Source organism: Mobula hypostoma, chromosome 14, assembly GCF_963921235.1.
Source record: "Mobula hypostoma chromosome 14, sMobHyp1.1, whole genome shotgun sequence".
In the NCBI taxonomy this organism is placed as follows: Eukaryota; Metazoa; Chordata; class Chondrichthyes; order Myliobatiformes; family Myliobatidae; genus Mobula; species Mobula hypostoma.
Window position 1 is genome coordinate 32,244,669 of NC_086110.1, and position 12,606 is coordinate 32,257,274.

Below are 12,606 nucleotides of genomic sequence, written 5' to 3' on the forward strand. Positions count from 1 at the left end.
AGGAAAGGCGGTTGATAGTGCTGAAGATGAGGTACAGTAGCTGGTTTACCAACAGAGGCAGTGTGTAGTGAGGAGGGCTGTCGACAGGGCATAAATTGCAGTTAACAGGATGAGTTGCAAGGTAAAAGGCGGACAAAATCGGAAAGAGTGAATACAGGACTGAAGGTGTTATACTTCAATGTGCACAGTATACGGCATAAGGTAGATAAACTTGTAGCACAGTTACGTATTGCGATGTATGACGTTGTAAGCTGAAAGAGGATCATAGCAGGGGAGCTTAATGTCCAAGGATACACATTGTATCGAAAGGACAGGCAGGAAGGCAGAGGGGTGGTGTTGCTGTGTTGGTAAAAAATGAAATCAAATCATTAGAAAGAGGTGACAGAGGACCAGATGGTATTGAATCACTGTGGATAGAGCTAAGGAACTGCAAGGGTAAAAAGACCCTGATGGGAGTTGTATACAGACCCCAAGCAGTAGTAAGGATGTGGTCAACAAATTACAACGGGAGATAGAAAATGCCTGCCAAAAGGGCAATGCTCTAATAGTCATGAGGGATTTCAATATGCAGGTAGATTGGGAAAATCACATTCAGGCTGGATCCCAAGAGGGTGAATTTCTAGAATGCCTGTGAGATGGCTTTTTAGAGCAGCTCATAGTTGAGCCCACTAGGGGATCAGATATTCTGGATTGGGCGTTGTGCAATGAACCAGAATTGATTAGAAAGCTTAAGGTAAAAGAACCCTTGGGAGCATGCAATCATAAGATGATCCAATTCATCCTGAAATTTGGGAAGGAGAAGCCAAAGTCAGATGTATCAGTGTTACAGTGGAGTAAAGGGAATTATAGACACATGAGCGAGGAGCTGGCCAGAATGGATTGGAAAAGAGCACAGGCAGGGATGACAGCAGAGCAGCAATGGCTATAATTTCTGGAAGCAATTCAGAAGGCACAGGATATAGACATTCCAAAGAGGAAGAAGTATCCAAAAGGCAAGATGACACAATTGTGGCTAACAAGAGAAGTCAAAGCCAGCATAAAAGCCGAAGAGAAGGCATATAATAGAGCAAAAATTGGTGTGAATTTGGAGGATTGGAAAGCTCTCAAAAACCAACAGAGGGCAACTAAAAAGGCATTAAGGTAAAGATGGGATACGAAGTTAAGTTTGCCAGTAATATTAAAAAGGATAACAAAAGTTTTTTCAGATACATAAAGTGTAAAAGAGGGGCGAGAGTTGATAACGGACACCGCTGGAAAACAATGCAAGAGAGGTAGTAATGGGGGTCAAGGAAGTGGCAGACGAACTGAATAAGTATTTTACATCAGTCTTCACTGTGGAAGACACAAGTAGTATGGTGGAAGTTCCAGATGTCAGGGGGCATGAAGTGTGTGAAGTTACCTACCATAACTAGAGAGAAGATTCTTGGGAAACCGAAAGGTCTGAAGGTAGATAAGTCACTTGCACCAGATGGTGTACACCCCAAGGTTCTGAATGAGGTGGCCTCAGTGGTTGGGAAAATGTTGGAGTCAATTGTGAAGGACAAGGTCTCAGGGTACTTGGAGGCATAAAATAAAATAAGCCATAGTTAGCATGGCTTCCTCAAGGGAAAATCTTGCCTGATAAATCTGCTGGAATTCTTTGAAGAAACAACAAGTAGGATAGACAAAGGAGAATCAATTGATGTTGTGTGCTTGGATTTTCAGAAGGCCTTTGACAAGGTGCCACACATGAGACTGCTGAACAAGCTATGACACCATACTAGAGGAAAGATTCTGGCATGGATAAAGCATTGGCTGATTGGCAGGAAACAAAGGGTGGGAATAAAGAGGGCCTTTTCTGGTTGGCTGCTTGTGACTAGTAGTGTTCCACAGGGGTCTGTGTTTGGACCAATTCTTTTTACGTTGTATGTCAACGATTTGGATGATGGAATGGATGGCTTTGTTGCAAAGGTGGAGCAGCAGGTTTTTTTGAGGAAGTAGAGAGGTTACAGAAGGACAGACATATCAGGAGAATGGGCAAAGAAATGACAGATGGAATTCAATGTCAGGAAGTGTATGGTCATGTATTTTAGTAGAAGAAATTACAGGATAGACTATTTTCTAAATGGAGAGAAAATACAAAAAACTCAGGCGCAAAGTGACTTGGAGTCTTTGTGCAAGATTCCCTAAAGTTTAATTTGCGGGTTAAATCGGTGGTGAGGAAGGCAAATGCAATGTTAGCATTCATTTCAAGAGGACTAGAATATAAAAGCAAGGATGCAATGTTGCAACTTTATAAAGCGCTGATGAGGCCTCACTTGGAGTATTGTGAGCAGTTTCAGGCAGTTTATCTTAGAAAGGATGTGGTGAAACTGGACAGGGTTCAAAGGAGGTTCACAAAAATGACTCCAGGATTGAATGTCTTATCATATGAAGAGTGTTTGATAGCTCTGGGCCTGTATTCACTAGAATTCAGAAGAATGAGGGGTGACCTCATTGAAACCTATCGAATGGTGAAAGGTCTTGATAGAGTGGATGTGGAGAAGATGTTTCCTGTGATGGGAGAGTCTAAAACCAGAGGACACAGCCTCAGAATAGAGGGGCGTCCTTTTAGAACGGAGATGAGGCGGCCACCTTTAGCCAGATAGTGGTGAATCTGTGGAATTCTTTGCCACAGCCAGCTGTGGAGGCCAAGTCCTCATGTATATTTAAGGTAGAGGTTGGTAGATTCTTGATTGGTCGGGGCTTGAAGAGATATGGGGAGAAGGCAGGAGATTGGGGCTGAGGGGAAAAGTGGGAGAATTGGCAAAGCAGACTCGATGAGCCAGATGGCCCAATTCTGCTCCTATATCTTTTGGTCTTATGAATCGCTTAGAACACATTATCCAGGGCATGGTCGCACTGCTGCTATTTTATTGGACTGGCATCAAGACCTGGACTATTGATCCAGAGTCTAAAGGTAGAATTTTTTTTTAAAAATCAGTAACGGTTACAGTGAATCATGATTTGTTACAAGAAACGATTTTGATCACCACTACCTTTCTGCAAGTAAGCCATTCTAAAACAATCTGCCTGTATGTGACTCTGGACCCAATATGATTGACTCTCAATTCTTTTTTAGGTGAGTGAGAACAATATCATCAGTCAGAAGACAAAAGCAAAACGGGCTTGTTACAGGAAAACTGCACATCAGAATACCTATCTTGAATTTCATAACGTACTAAGTGTTCTCTAAACACACGGTGCAGAATGGTGAAGTGGAGCTGGAAGATTACAATGATGGGTGCTCTGTTGAGATGTACAACTAACCAACAGAATGGTTGGTACTGGCTCTATGTAGAAATCATCACAACGAGCAGGCTGACTGAGCTGGCATATGGCATCTACATTGCAAACCAGCGGGGTACCCTCTTCCTAGAAGAGTTGCTTCAGATTTGCTCCCACCCAAAGTATATTTTGATGTGGTAAAATAAACTCCTCTTCTATTCCTTCCAAATTCTGGAATTGTCTGCCATTTGCACAGTTCCAGTTTTGTCAAAACTACTGTAGAAACCATCATCCTCCACTCATATAAGACAGCAAATGGCTCTACTCTTTCGGTTATTACCCCCAACATCTGGAAAAACTGCACCTTTTAGGGCTTTCTAGTTAAAACTTATTCGCATCTATACACACTTCAACGGTTTCATTAGAGTTACTCACCAAGTTCAAAACTGAAATGACCAATACAACAATTATGACAATGAGAGTCAATGTTAGCCGTAATATTGGTTTTGTTGTAATAGCCTCAGAGACGCCAGTGAATGGATTTGAAGACAAACAATTCTTCCATAGCTTTTGCATGGAACAGAAAAGAAACATGAATTGAAGCGCTGACATTCTTTAGCAAATTGTAATGAAAATTTTCCAATGAAAGCCAAATAAAAATTCAAAACTAATTAAAAGTTTTGAAGGTTTGCTATAGCAATGAATACTTAATATCACTTTGGACTCATTTGTCTCCATTTCTCCAGTTCAAATTTGAGGAAACACAAACATAGGAGAACTGATTGTTCAATCAGAACAAAATACTATTCCAGTCTGTTAGGAAAATCAGTGGTAACAATAATTACATCAATAGTGACAGTGACAATGCCAATGGGAATATGGTGATAAAAATATTGGTAGCAACTATAATCATTGGAATACTGGAATAGCAAAGGTTTCATTACCACAGAATTAAAAGAAACCTTTGAATCAAGGCCATAAAGGTCAAGCTATAGGAATTTGTAGTCTGATCACACGGAGCAAAGTAATAAAACCTTAGAAAAAATATATATTATTGAGTGAAAACTTGGGCTTCACATAATAAGAAAGATATTAATGTTTTAGAGAAAGCATAATGAATAACTCTTGCACCATCTAGTCTGGGGAAGTGCAAATAAAAACTTCAAGGATTTTGGAATCACAGTTAAATATGTTTAAAATAATGAAAATACAGGACAGTGATGGTAGGAGCAATCCACCTTTAACAATTTAAGCAACAAAAACATTTGGTCATGAACACATGATTAAATGCAAGAAATTGTAAAAAAAAAATGGGAATAAGTATTTTATGCAGAAAATTCTGGGACACTGTGGCAGAAACTAACATTCAACATGAAACTTTTTGGATGGATTACACAGAATGAAAGGTAACATGAATAATGTGGATAAATACATGGTTAGAATATTTCTTCACAGAGGAAAAGCACAGATGTAAACTAGTTAGCCCAAATAGCCTGTATCCAAGTTTGTATTTTAACTCTAATAGTGTATTGAACCGAGTATGCTTTCAGACTTCATTTAAAATAGCAAATGGTTTTAAACCGATGTTACAAAGAGTCAGCAATTCACTAATGTTACAACGGAAAGTTTACATGACAAAATTAATGGATTATCTTAGCTACAATATTTTGATTCAACTCACCTTCACATAACCAGCAAAAGAAATGAAGAGAATTATCAGAAGAATAATGGCAGCAATTCCAAATGATATCCCCAGTGTATCTGTTCTATTGAGAGAAACATATGTGGCAGAAGTTAGGTTAAAAATATTTTAAAACTTAAAAATATATTTGATTCCAAATGCAGTACTTACTTGGGCATAACTAGCAAGTGGATCACAAATATGCAACAGAATATCAACATGGCACAACCAGCATAATACCTCAGGGAGGGAAGACAGACTGAACGATACTGGAAGAAAGAAAAAAGGCAGCCAATACATGAAATGATGAACGTTTCTCTTCACTTTGTTTTCCCTTTCTTAAACAGAAACATAGCACAAGCTACCCAAGAGATGTATCAACTCATATGCCCAATCAGAAGGGGAGAAAGTTCAGCAAAACACCCATCAGGTGAACTGATGAAAATGGACATAGATGTGATTGAAAATATGGATTTTAGAAAAAGCTTGCAATGATGAAATGGCACAATTTTGTGGAGAAAGCTCTAGTAAAGACATGTTGGAGTTGTATTTATGCAAAATAGTTTAATTCAGATTTAATCCACAACAGAGAAGATTTTAACATCTTCGTTCTGAAAAGTTCTTGTTACCTTAATTTGTCAAGCATATCTTAGTATAAACTCTCATTCAGCTGAATTGTGATAAACACTGTATTGTTAAATGTTAAAACCAATGCTTCAAGGGAATTGTAAAGATATATTTTTGCATTCTATTAAAAATAAAATTGACTTCTAGTTCCTCAGATATATGCTGCAATGCACATAAACTTTCATAGAGATTATTCAAATCATCGTTTTTTTTTGAAGAACCAAGAATAAAGTACTAATAATATGCTTAAAATATTGCTATTTTATGTAAAATTGTTATTTCCCATGATATTGTCATTTTAGTTGTTTTGTGAACCAACTTCCAAGGTCAGTAAATTTTCTTTTTTTTTAAATTTTATTTTTATTTGGATAAGGAGTTCACAATTATCATGTACTTTTTTCACACATATAACCTTTTCCATTTTTTATATGTATAAAACTACAATTATTTATACATTCTTAAGTACACATTGAGATGATATAAAAGCAAAATAAACATTTAAATAGATAATTATGTACTGTGGTAAATCTAACCTATTAGGCTAAGTAATGAAATTAGTTGTTAAGAAAAATGGTAATAATAGTTTCCATACAACCCTTCTGGACCATTTCCACTGGTCCAAAATGTTGCATACAAGCCTATATACCTATATCAGTAAATTTTCATGAAAATTCTTGGACCTACAGCTCAATGAACACACCCTAGAATACTTACTATTTTTTCCAGACCCTTTTCATTGAATAAAGGCATCAGTCGGGCAAAGATGCCACATTTAATTGATTCTCTGTAGAAAGAAAAAATTGTAAATATTACTGGGTGGTATCAGAACTCTCACAGCCTGGGGTAGAAGCTGTTGTCCAGCCTCTCAGTCATTGTTCTTATACAGAGGTACCTTCTGCCTGACAGTAAGAGGTTGGGCACGGAGATTCGGGGAGGGATGGACATAGAACTAATAGTATGTATCCTGGAAAGGGGAAGAGAGACCCCAGTGATGCTCTCCGCAGTCCTTACTGCTCTAGAAGTAATCTAGGATGTAGATCATGAAAGGCTCTCCTACCAAGCCAATCTTTTCATCATGCAATCCATCCTTATGATCACCTAATGCTTATAATACTTGCAAATCCTCTGAGCAAATTGAAATTTTATACTTTAAACAAGTTGAATGAAGTTGTTAAACCCTCACCACTTCCATCCTCTCTCTGGCTCCCACCCTCTCCAAACTCACAAAGGATTTCCCACCAGAACTTCAGCAGAGAGGACTGAGGAACAACAAAGGCATTTATTCCAGGGCTTACGATGAATTGGAGTAAGATATGCACCTCAGCTTACAGTCCTGTATCATTTTAACATTGGTTAAAGCAGTGAACAAAGGAAACAGGGAAACTGGTGATGATTAAATATGTTCACATCTTAAATGTACATTCATCCACAAACATCTATTCGACAATGACCTCAGCTTCTCTGCATCCTTAATGGTGCATTTAAAAAAATCTTCATACGATGAAAAAACTACCATTTTATCACTGGGGTGGCCACAGAAAGGTCCTGTAGTGTCTGAAGCCCTGTACATCACCCACTTCATCACATGCTGCTGATCACGTATCTTCAGAGGCTACAGAGTGTCCTGGAACAAAGCCAAGTCTGGGGGCATGGGGCAAGGTGAAAGAAAATCAATGAGTGGTGAGGTGAGTGGAGGACAGGGCAATGGGTAGCATTGTGTTTATTACCAGAAATCAAAAGCTAATCAGCTTTCCAGCTCTTAGCTCCATCGCCACTCCCCCCCCCACCTCCTGTCTTCTCCTATCATTTCAGATCTCCCCCACCCCCTCCCACTTTCAAATCTTTAACTATCTCTTCTTTCAGTTAGTCAAAACGTTGACTGTACCTCTTCCTATAGATGCTGCCTGGCCTGCTACGTTCACCAGCAATTTTTATGTGTGTTGCTTGAAATTGCAGCATCTGCAGATTTCCGTGTGTTTACGCTAAAGTAGACATCTGTTGTGGTAGGGAAGTGGGGGGGGTGGGGTGTTGGTTAGCACTGATCATGGGAAGGTGTGATGGAACCACATGTACTTATCTCAGAAGGGTTTCCAGAGCTGGGCAGGACCTGCTCCTAAAGACCCCTTTTAAGTAGCATGAGACTGGAAATAGTTAACACTCCTCTGAACAATCTAACCTAATTTACCCAGCAACACTGCAAAATACAGTTGAAAGAATAATGCCAGCACTTGCACCAATGAATCTAACATCACATCATCTGTATACAAGGCTGGTTTACAATGTCAACAGCCAGTCAAAATTCCAGAGTGGCGCAATTTGGTTGAGAAATGTACACACAACTGCATTCCACTCTGGAAATCTGATATTCTGACTGAATGTTTTTTCCAACTAAAGTTCCACAAGTTAAAGCAGTGACCAAAATCAATCACTGAATCACTATTGAGAACTTTGATGCAAGACTTAAAGAAGGGAAGTTCTGTTAATTTGAAAAGAAACTTGGCTGGTCCACACCTAAAGCACTGCATATAATCTGTTCTCATTCTTATAAAAAGTAACATTGAGGTATTGGATGTCAAAATAAAATCAAACTGATAGCAGAGCGGAGAAATTATTTTCACCAGGAGATCTTGACTTTTGTCTCACTTCTACTCTGCCTTTGGACTCCTTCACTATTCCAACACATGTTCAACAATTAGTACTGCATCTTGGTACATTACTACTAAAATATTTTGTCAAAGTATGGAGAAATAAACTGTTGCAATACCAGTGTTATTTTTCAATACACTACAGGGCAATATTTTAACATACTGTTCTATATTTGCATAATGCATTAGAAAATGTTGCCCTCAGAGTTTTGAAGCAACAAACATTTGAAGAGGAAATCAGCCACATCAATTTACCCTCTATCCCAAAGCAACTTCAGTGCATTTAGACTAGACTCAATGAGGAAGCAATGATTTTTTATTCTTGAAAAGCTATCCTGCTTTCGTTATCTCTCTTCTATTAGCAATGGAAATTTACACCGAGATAGTCACTCCTCACATCTCAGCCCACGCAAGTGATTGCAATAGGGTGTACATGTACAGTACACACATGAAACAAGATCGTTGCCTTATTCTGGAGATTGAAATATTTGTTTGACTTCAAGTGATTGATCAATGTCCGAAGGGCTCTAAACCGCATTGTGAAAGAAGCATCGAAACGTAAAATGTTACATACTTTGGTGAATTTATCCCGTTGATTGTCGTTATCATTTTTTCACACAGTTCCTCTTCAAATCGTCTTTTTTGTGATTTGTTTCTAGACAGTGAAAATTGCAGTTGAGATACGGTACACACTACACGTGATATCTAATTAACATTCAAAGCTTTTCATCCTGTATGTGAGATAGATTGTTATTCATCATTTCTGTATCATAGAAGAATTGTATGCACAAAGCTCTATCAAATATAATTTGGCAGCCACCTCTGAAGACTGGAATGAATGAGAACTAAAAGAGGATCAATGTGGGTGTTAGTTAATACATCAACATCTCAGAATGTATAGAGTGTGACAACATGATATTAAAACATATCTATATTTTGTAACAGTGAAAATAATTAAATTCAGAATTGTTGGACTGACAATTTGTGTCACAGCAATTTGATGTGCACTATGCTGCACTCAGCTCTTCAGCTCCCAGACACTGCCACTGTGCCCCTGCCTTGGTGTCAGCAACAAGTTTCAGGAAGCACCAAAACACAGAATTAAGGTCTAAAGCTTCACCTTAATTTTTACTCTATATTCAGGAGAGAGCTAAGCCCTCATAGTGAACTCTGTGCCTGTCCATTTCAGAAGGTAAGTTAGAGTAAAGTGCACTGGTAGGTCTGGAGTCTGATCTGAACCACGTTCAGCAAGAACGGCTATTTTCGTTTCCTAGAGGATGATTTTAAAACAATCTGGGAGCTTCACAGTCACCATCATTCCAGCTTATATAAGTGAAGTTAAATTTCCCAACTTCCATGGTGGAATTTGACTTCTGCCTCTGAGTCTTTAGACTGTCATCCAGCAACCCAGTCTTGCAGTTACCATATCCCCAAGGTCCAACAGAAAGATAAGTGGCAAAAAAAAAATTGGATTTTTTTTGTTAAATGCTTTCTTTAAAGAACCAAATTATGCAAGATAGTCTGAGAATTATTGAATTCTGACTAAATATATTATAGCATCAATCTGCAAATGTTGATCTCATGTAGCTGATGAAAACCCACCGATCCAATGTCCTGTGGAGCCCAAGAGAATGCATTGGGATTTCCTAGAAAGATGAGAGGAAAGAAAAGACTGAGAATGTGTTGATTTGTTTCATAGATAGTACAAGTCTTCAACAGAATCCACGTTTTCATCTTTACCTTCCCAATCTTTCCACTCGGTGCTGAGATTTCAGAGCTAACATTGTCTCGTTGCTGAAGGTGGGCAAACGGTTTTGCCGCACCCCACGACTCCAGGTATCGCGTCATGCGGACAGACGCTCTCATTTTTAGTCCATCATTAACATGTCTTGGCTTCGGTAGGTGCCGACTCTTTGGGCTTTGCTGCTTTGTCTGTTGATGATATAACATTGACATGGAATCTATACTGTAATCATTAAGGCATAAGAATAATGACAGTAAAACATATCGGTGAAGCTGGACTTTGTGGATCTACAAAATGATTCAGGTGAATAGACAACTTACAATCATTTCCACAGAAAATTAGGTCTGGTGTGAAATTGACTACGAGTTCGTTTTGAGCATGCTTCACTCTATTAAAGAAGGTCAATTTTGTTCCTTTGCATGAGATTTACTTTTGAATATACTGTAAGTGTAAGTAAAATATTGATGCAGAAAGATCAGGTAATGAGGCTTCAAAGTTCAAAGTAAAATTTATTATCAGAGTACATACATGTCTAAAGTAAGTACATGTTCGGCACAACATTGTGGGCCAAAGGGCCTGTATTGTGCTATAGTTTTTCTATGTTTCTATGTCACCACATACAGCCCCGAGATTGTTTTTCCTGTGGAAATCTATGGAATAGTAACCATAAACAGGTTCAATGGAAGAGCAAGCAGAGCACAGAATTTAACCAACTGTGCAAATGCCAATAGGAATAAATAACAAGAGCATGAAATAACAAACTAAAGAGTTCTTAAAGTGAGATCATTGGCTGTGGGAACATCTCAATGAGTGTAGTTATCTTCTTTTGTTCAAGGCCCTGATGGTTGAGGGGGTAGTAACTGTTCTTGAACCTGGTGGTGTGAGTCCTGAGGCACCTGTACCTTCTATCTGATGGCAGCATGGCCTGGGTGGTGAGAATCTTTGATAAGACCATAAGAGACAGGAGCAGAATTAGGCCATTCAGCCCATCGAGTCTGCTCTGCCATTCCATCATGGCTGATCCCAGATCCCACACACCTGCCTTCTTGCCATATCCTTTGATGCCCTGACCAATCAGGAAATGACCAACTTCCACCTTAAATATACGCACGGACTCGGCCACCACAGCAGTCTGTGGCAGAGTATTCCACAGATTTACTACTCTGTCTAAAAAAAAATTCTCCTTCCCTCTGTTCTAGAGGGTCGCCCCTCAATTTTGAGGCTGTGCCCTCAAGTTCTCGATACCCCCACCATAGGAAACATCCTCTCCATATCCACCCTAACTAGTCCTTTCAACATTTGATAGGTTTTGATGAGATCCCCACGCATTCTTATAAATTCCAGCGAGTACAGGCCCAAAGCTGCCAAGCGCTCAAGTGTTAACTACTTCATTCCCAGAATCATCCTCATGAACCTCCTCTGGACGCTCTCCAAAGACAATACATTCTTTCTGAAATATGGGGCCCAAAATTGTTGACAATGCGCCAAGTGAGGCCTGACTAGTGTCTTATAAAAGCTCAGCGTTATCTCCTTGCTTTTATATTCTATTCCCCTTGAAACAAATGCCAGCATTGCACTTGCCTTCTTCACCACAGAATAGCCTGTAAATTAACCTTCTGGGAGTCTTGCACGAGGACTCCCAAGTCCCTCTGCACCTCTGATGTTTGAACCTTCTCCCCATTTAGAAAATAGTCCACACTATAGTTCCTTTTACCAAAATGCATTGCCATATATTTCCCAACATTGTATTCCATCTGCCACGTTTTTACCCATTCTTCCAATAAGTCTTGCTGCAATTGCATTGCTTCCTCAGCATGACTTACCTCTCCACTTATCTTTGCATCATCCACAAACTTTGCACAAGGCCATCAATTCCATTATCTAAATCACTGGCAGACAACGTGAAAAGCAGCAGTCCCAACCCTGAGAAACACCACCACTAGTCACTGGCAGCCAACCAGAAAAGGCCCCTTTTGTTTCCATTCATTGCCTCCTGCCTGTCAGCCATTCTGCTTATCCACGCCAGTATCTTTTTTGAAATGCCATAGGATTTTATCTTGATAATGGTTGCTGCATTTCCACGGCAACATTTCATGTAGATGTGCTCAAAGGTGTTATCCGTGATGTACTGGGCCAAATCCACTACATTTTGTAGGATTTTCCACTCAAAGGTATTGATGTTCCCATACGAGGCCATGATGCAGCCAGTCAATACACTTTCCACCACACATCTATAGTGGATGTGTTTGTCGAAGTTTTTGATGTCATGTCGTATCTCCTCAGACTCCCAAGTAGAGGTGCTGTCGTGCTTCCTTTACAATTATATTTATATGATGTGTCCAGGACAGGTCCTCTGAGATAGTGACACCCAGAAATTTAATGTTAGTTAACCCACTCCACCTCTGATCGTCCAATGAGGACTGGCTCATGGGTCTCTGCTTTCCCTCTCCTGAAGTCTACTATCAGTTCCTTGGTCTTGCTGACATTGAGTGAAAGGTTGTTGTTATGACATCACAGACCAAATTTTCAGTCTCCCTCCTGTATGCTGATATATCATCCCCTTTGATATAACCCACAACAGCGGTGTCATCAGCAAAGTTGAATATGCGGTTGGAGCTGTACGTAGCCACACAGTCATGGGTGCAAAGTGAGTAGAGCAGGGG

At 39.4% G+C, this 12,606-nt stretch overlaps 1 protein-coding gene across 4 annotated transcripts in view; it reads right to left on the bottom strand.

Moving 5' to 3' along the window:
• The window catches only part of adcy7 (adenylate cyclase 7), a 155,561-nt gene that overhangs the window by 32,076 nt on the left and 110,879 nt on the right, over positions 1 to 12,606 (bottom strand). For all 4 annotated transcript variants that reach the window (XM_063066894.1, XM_063066898.1, XM_063066895.1 and 1 more), the window contains 7 exons: positions 9,940 to 10,131; positions 9,802 to 9,845; positions 8,774 to 8,854; positions 6,269 to 6,338; positions 5,099 to 5,196; positions 4,928 to 5,012; positions 3,682 to 3,813 (listed from right to left, as the gene is read on the bottom strand). In XM_063066894.1, the coding sequence (XP_062922964.1) occupies positions 3,682 to 3,813; positions 4,928 to 5,012; positions 5,099 to 5,196; positions 6,269 to 6,338; positions 8,774 to 8,854; positions 9,802 to 9,845; positions 9,940 to 10,131 (702 nt within the window). The remainder of the gene's footprint in view (positions 1 to 3,681; positions 3,814 to 4,927; positions 5,013 to 5,098; positions 5,197 to 6,268; positions 6,339 to 8,773; positions 8,855 to 9,801; positions 9,846 to 9,939; positions 10,132 to 12,606) is intronic.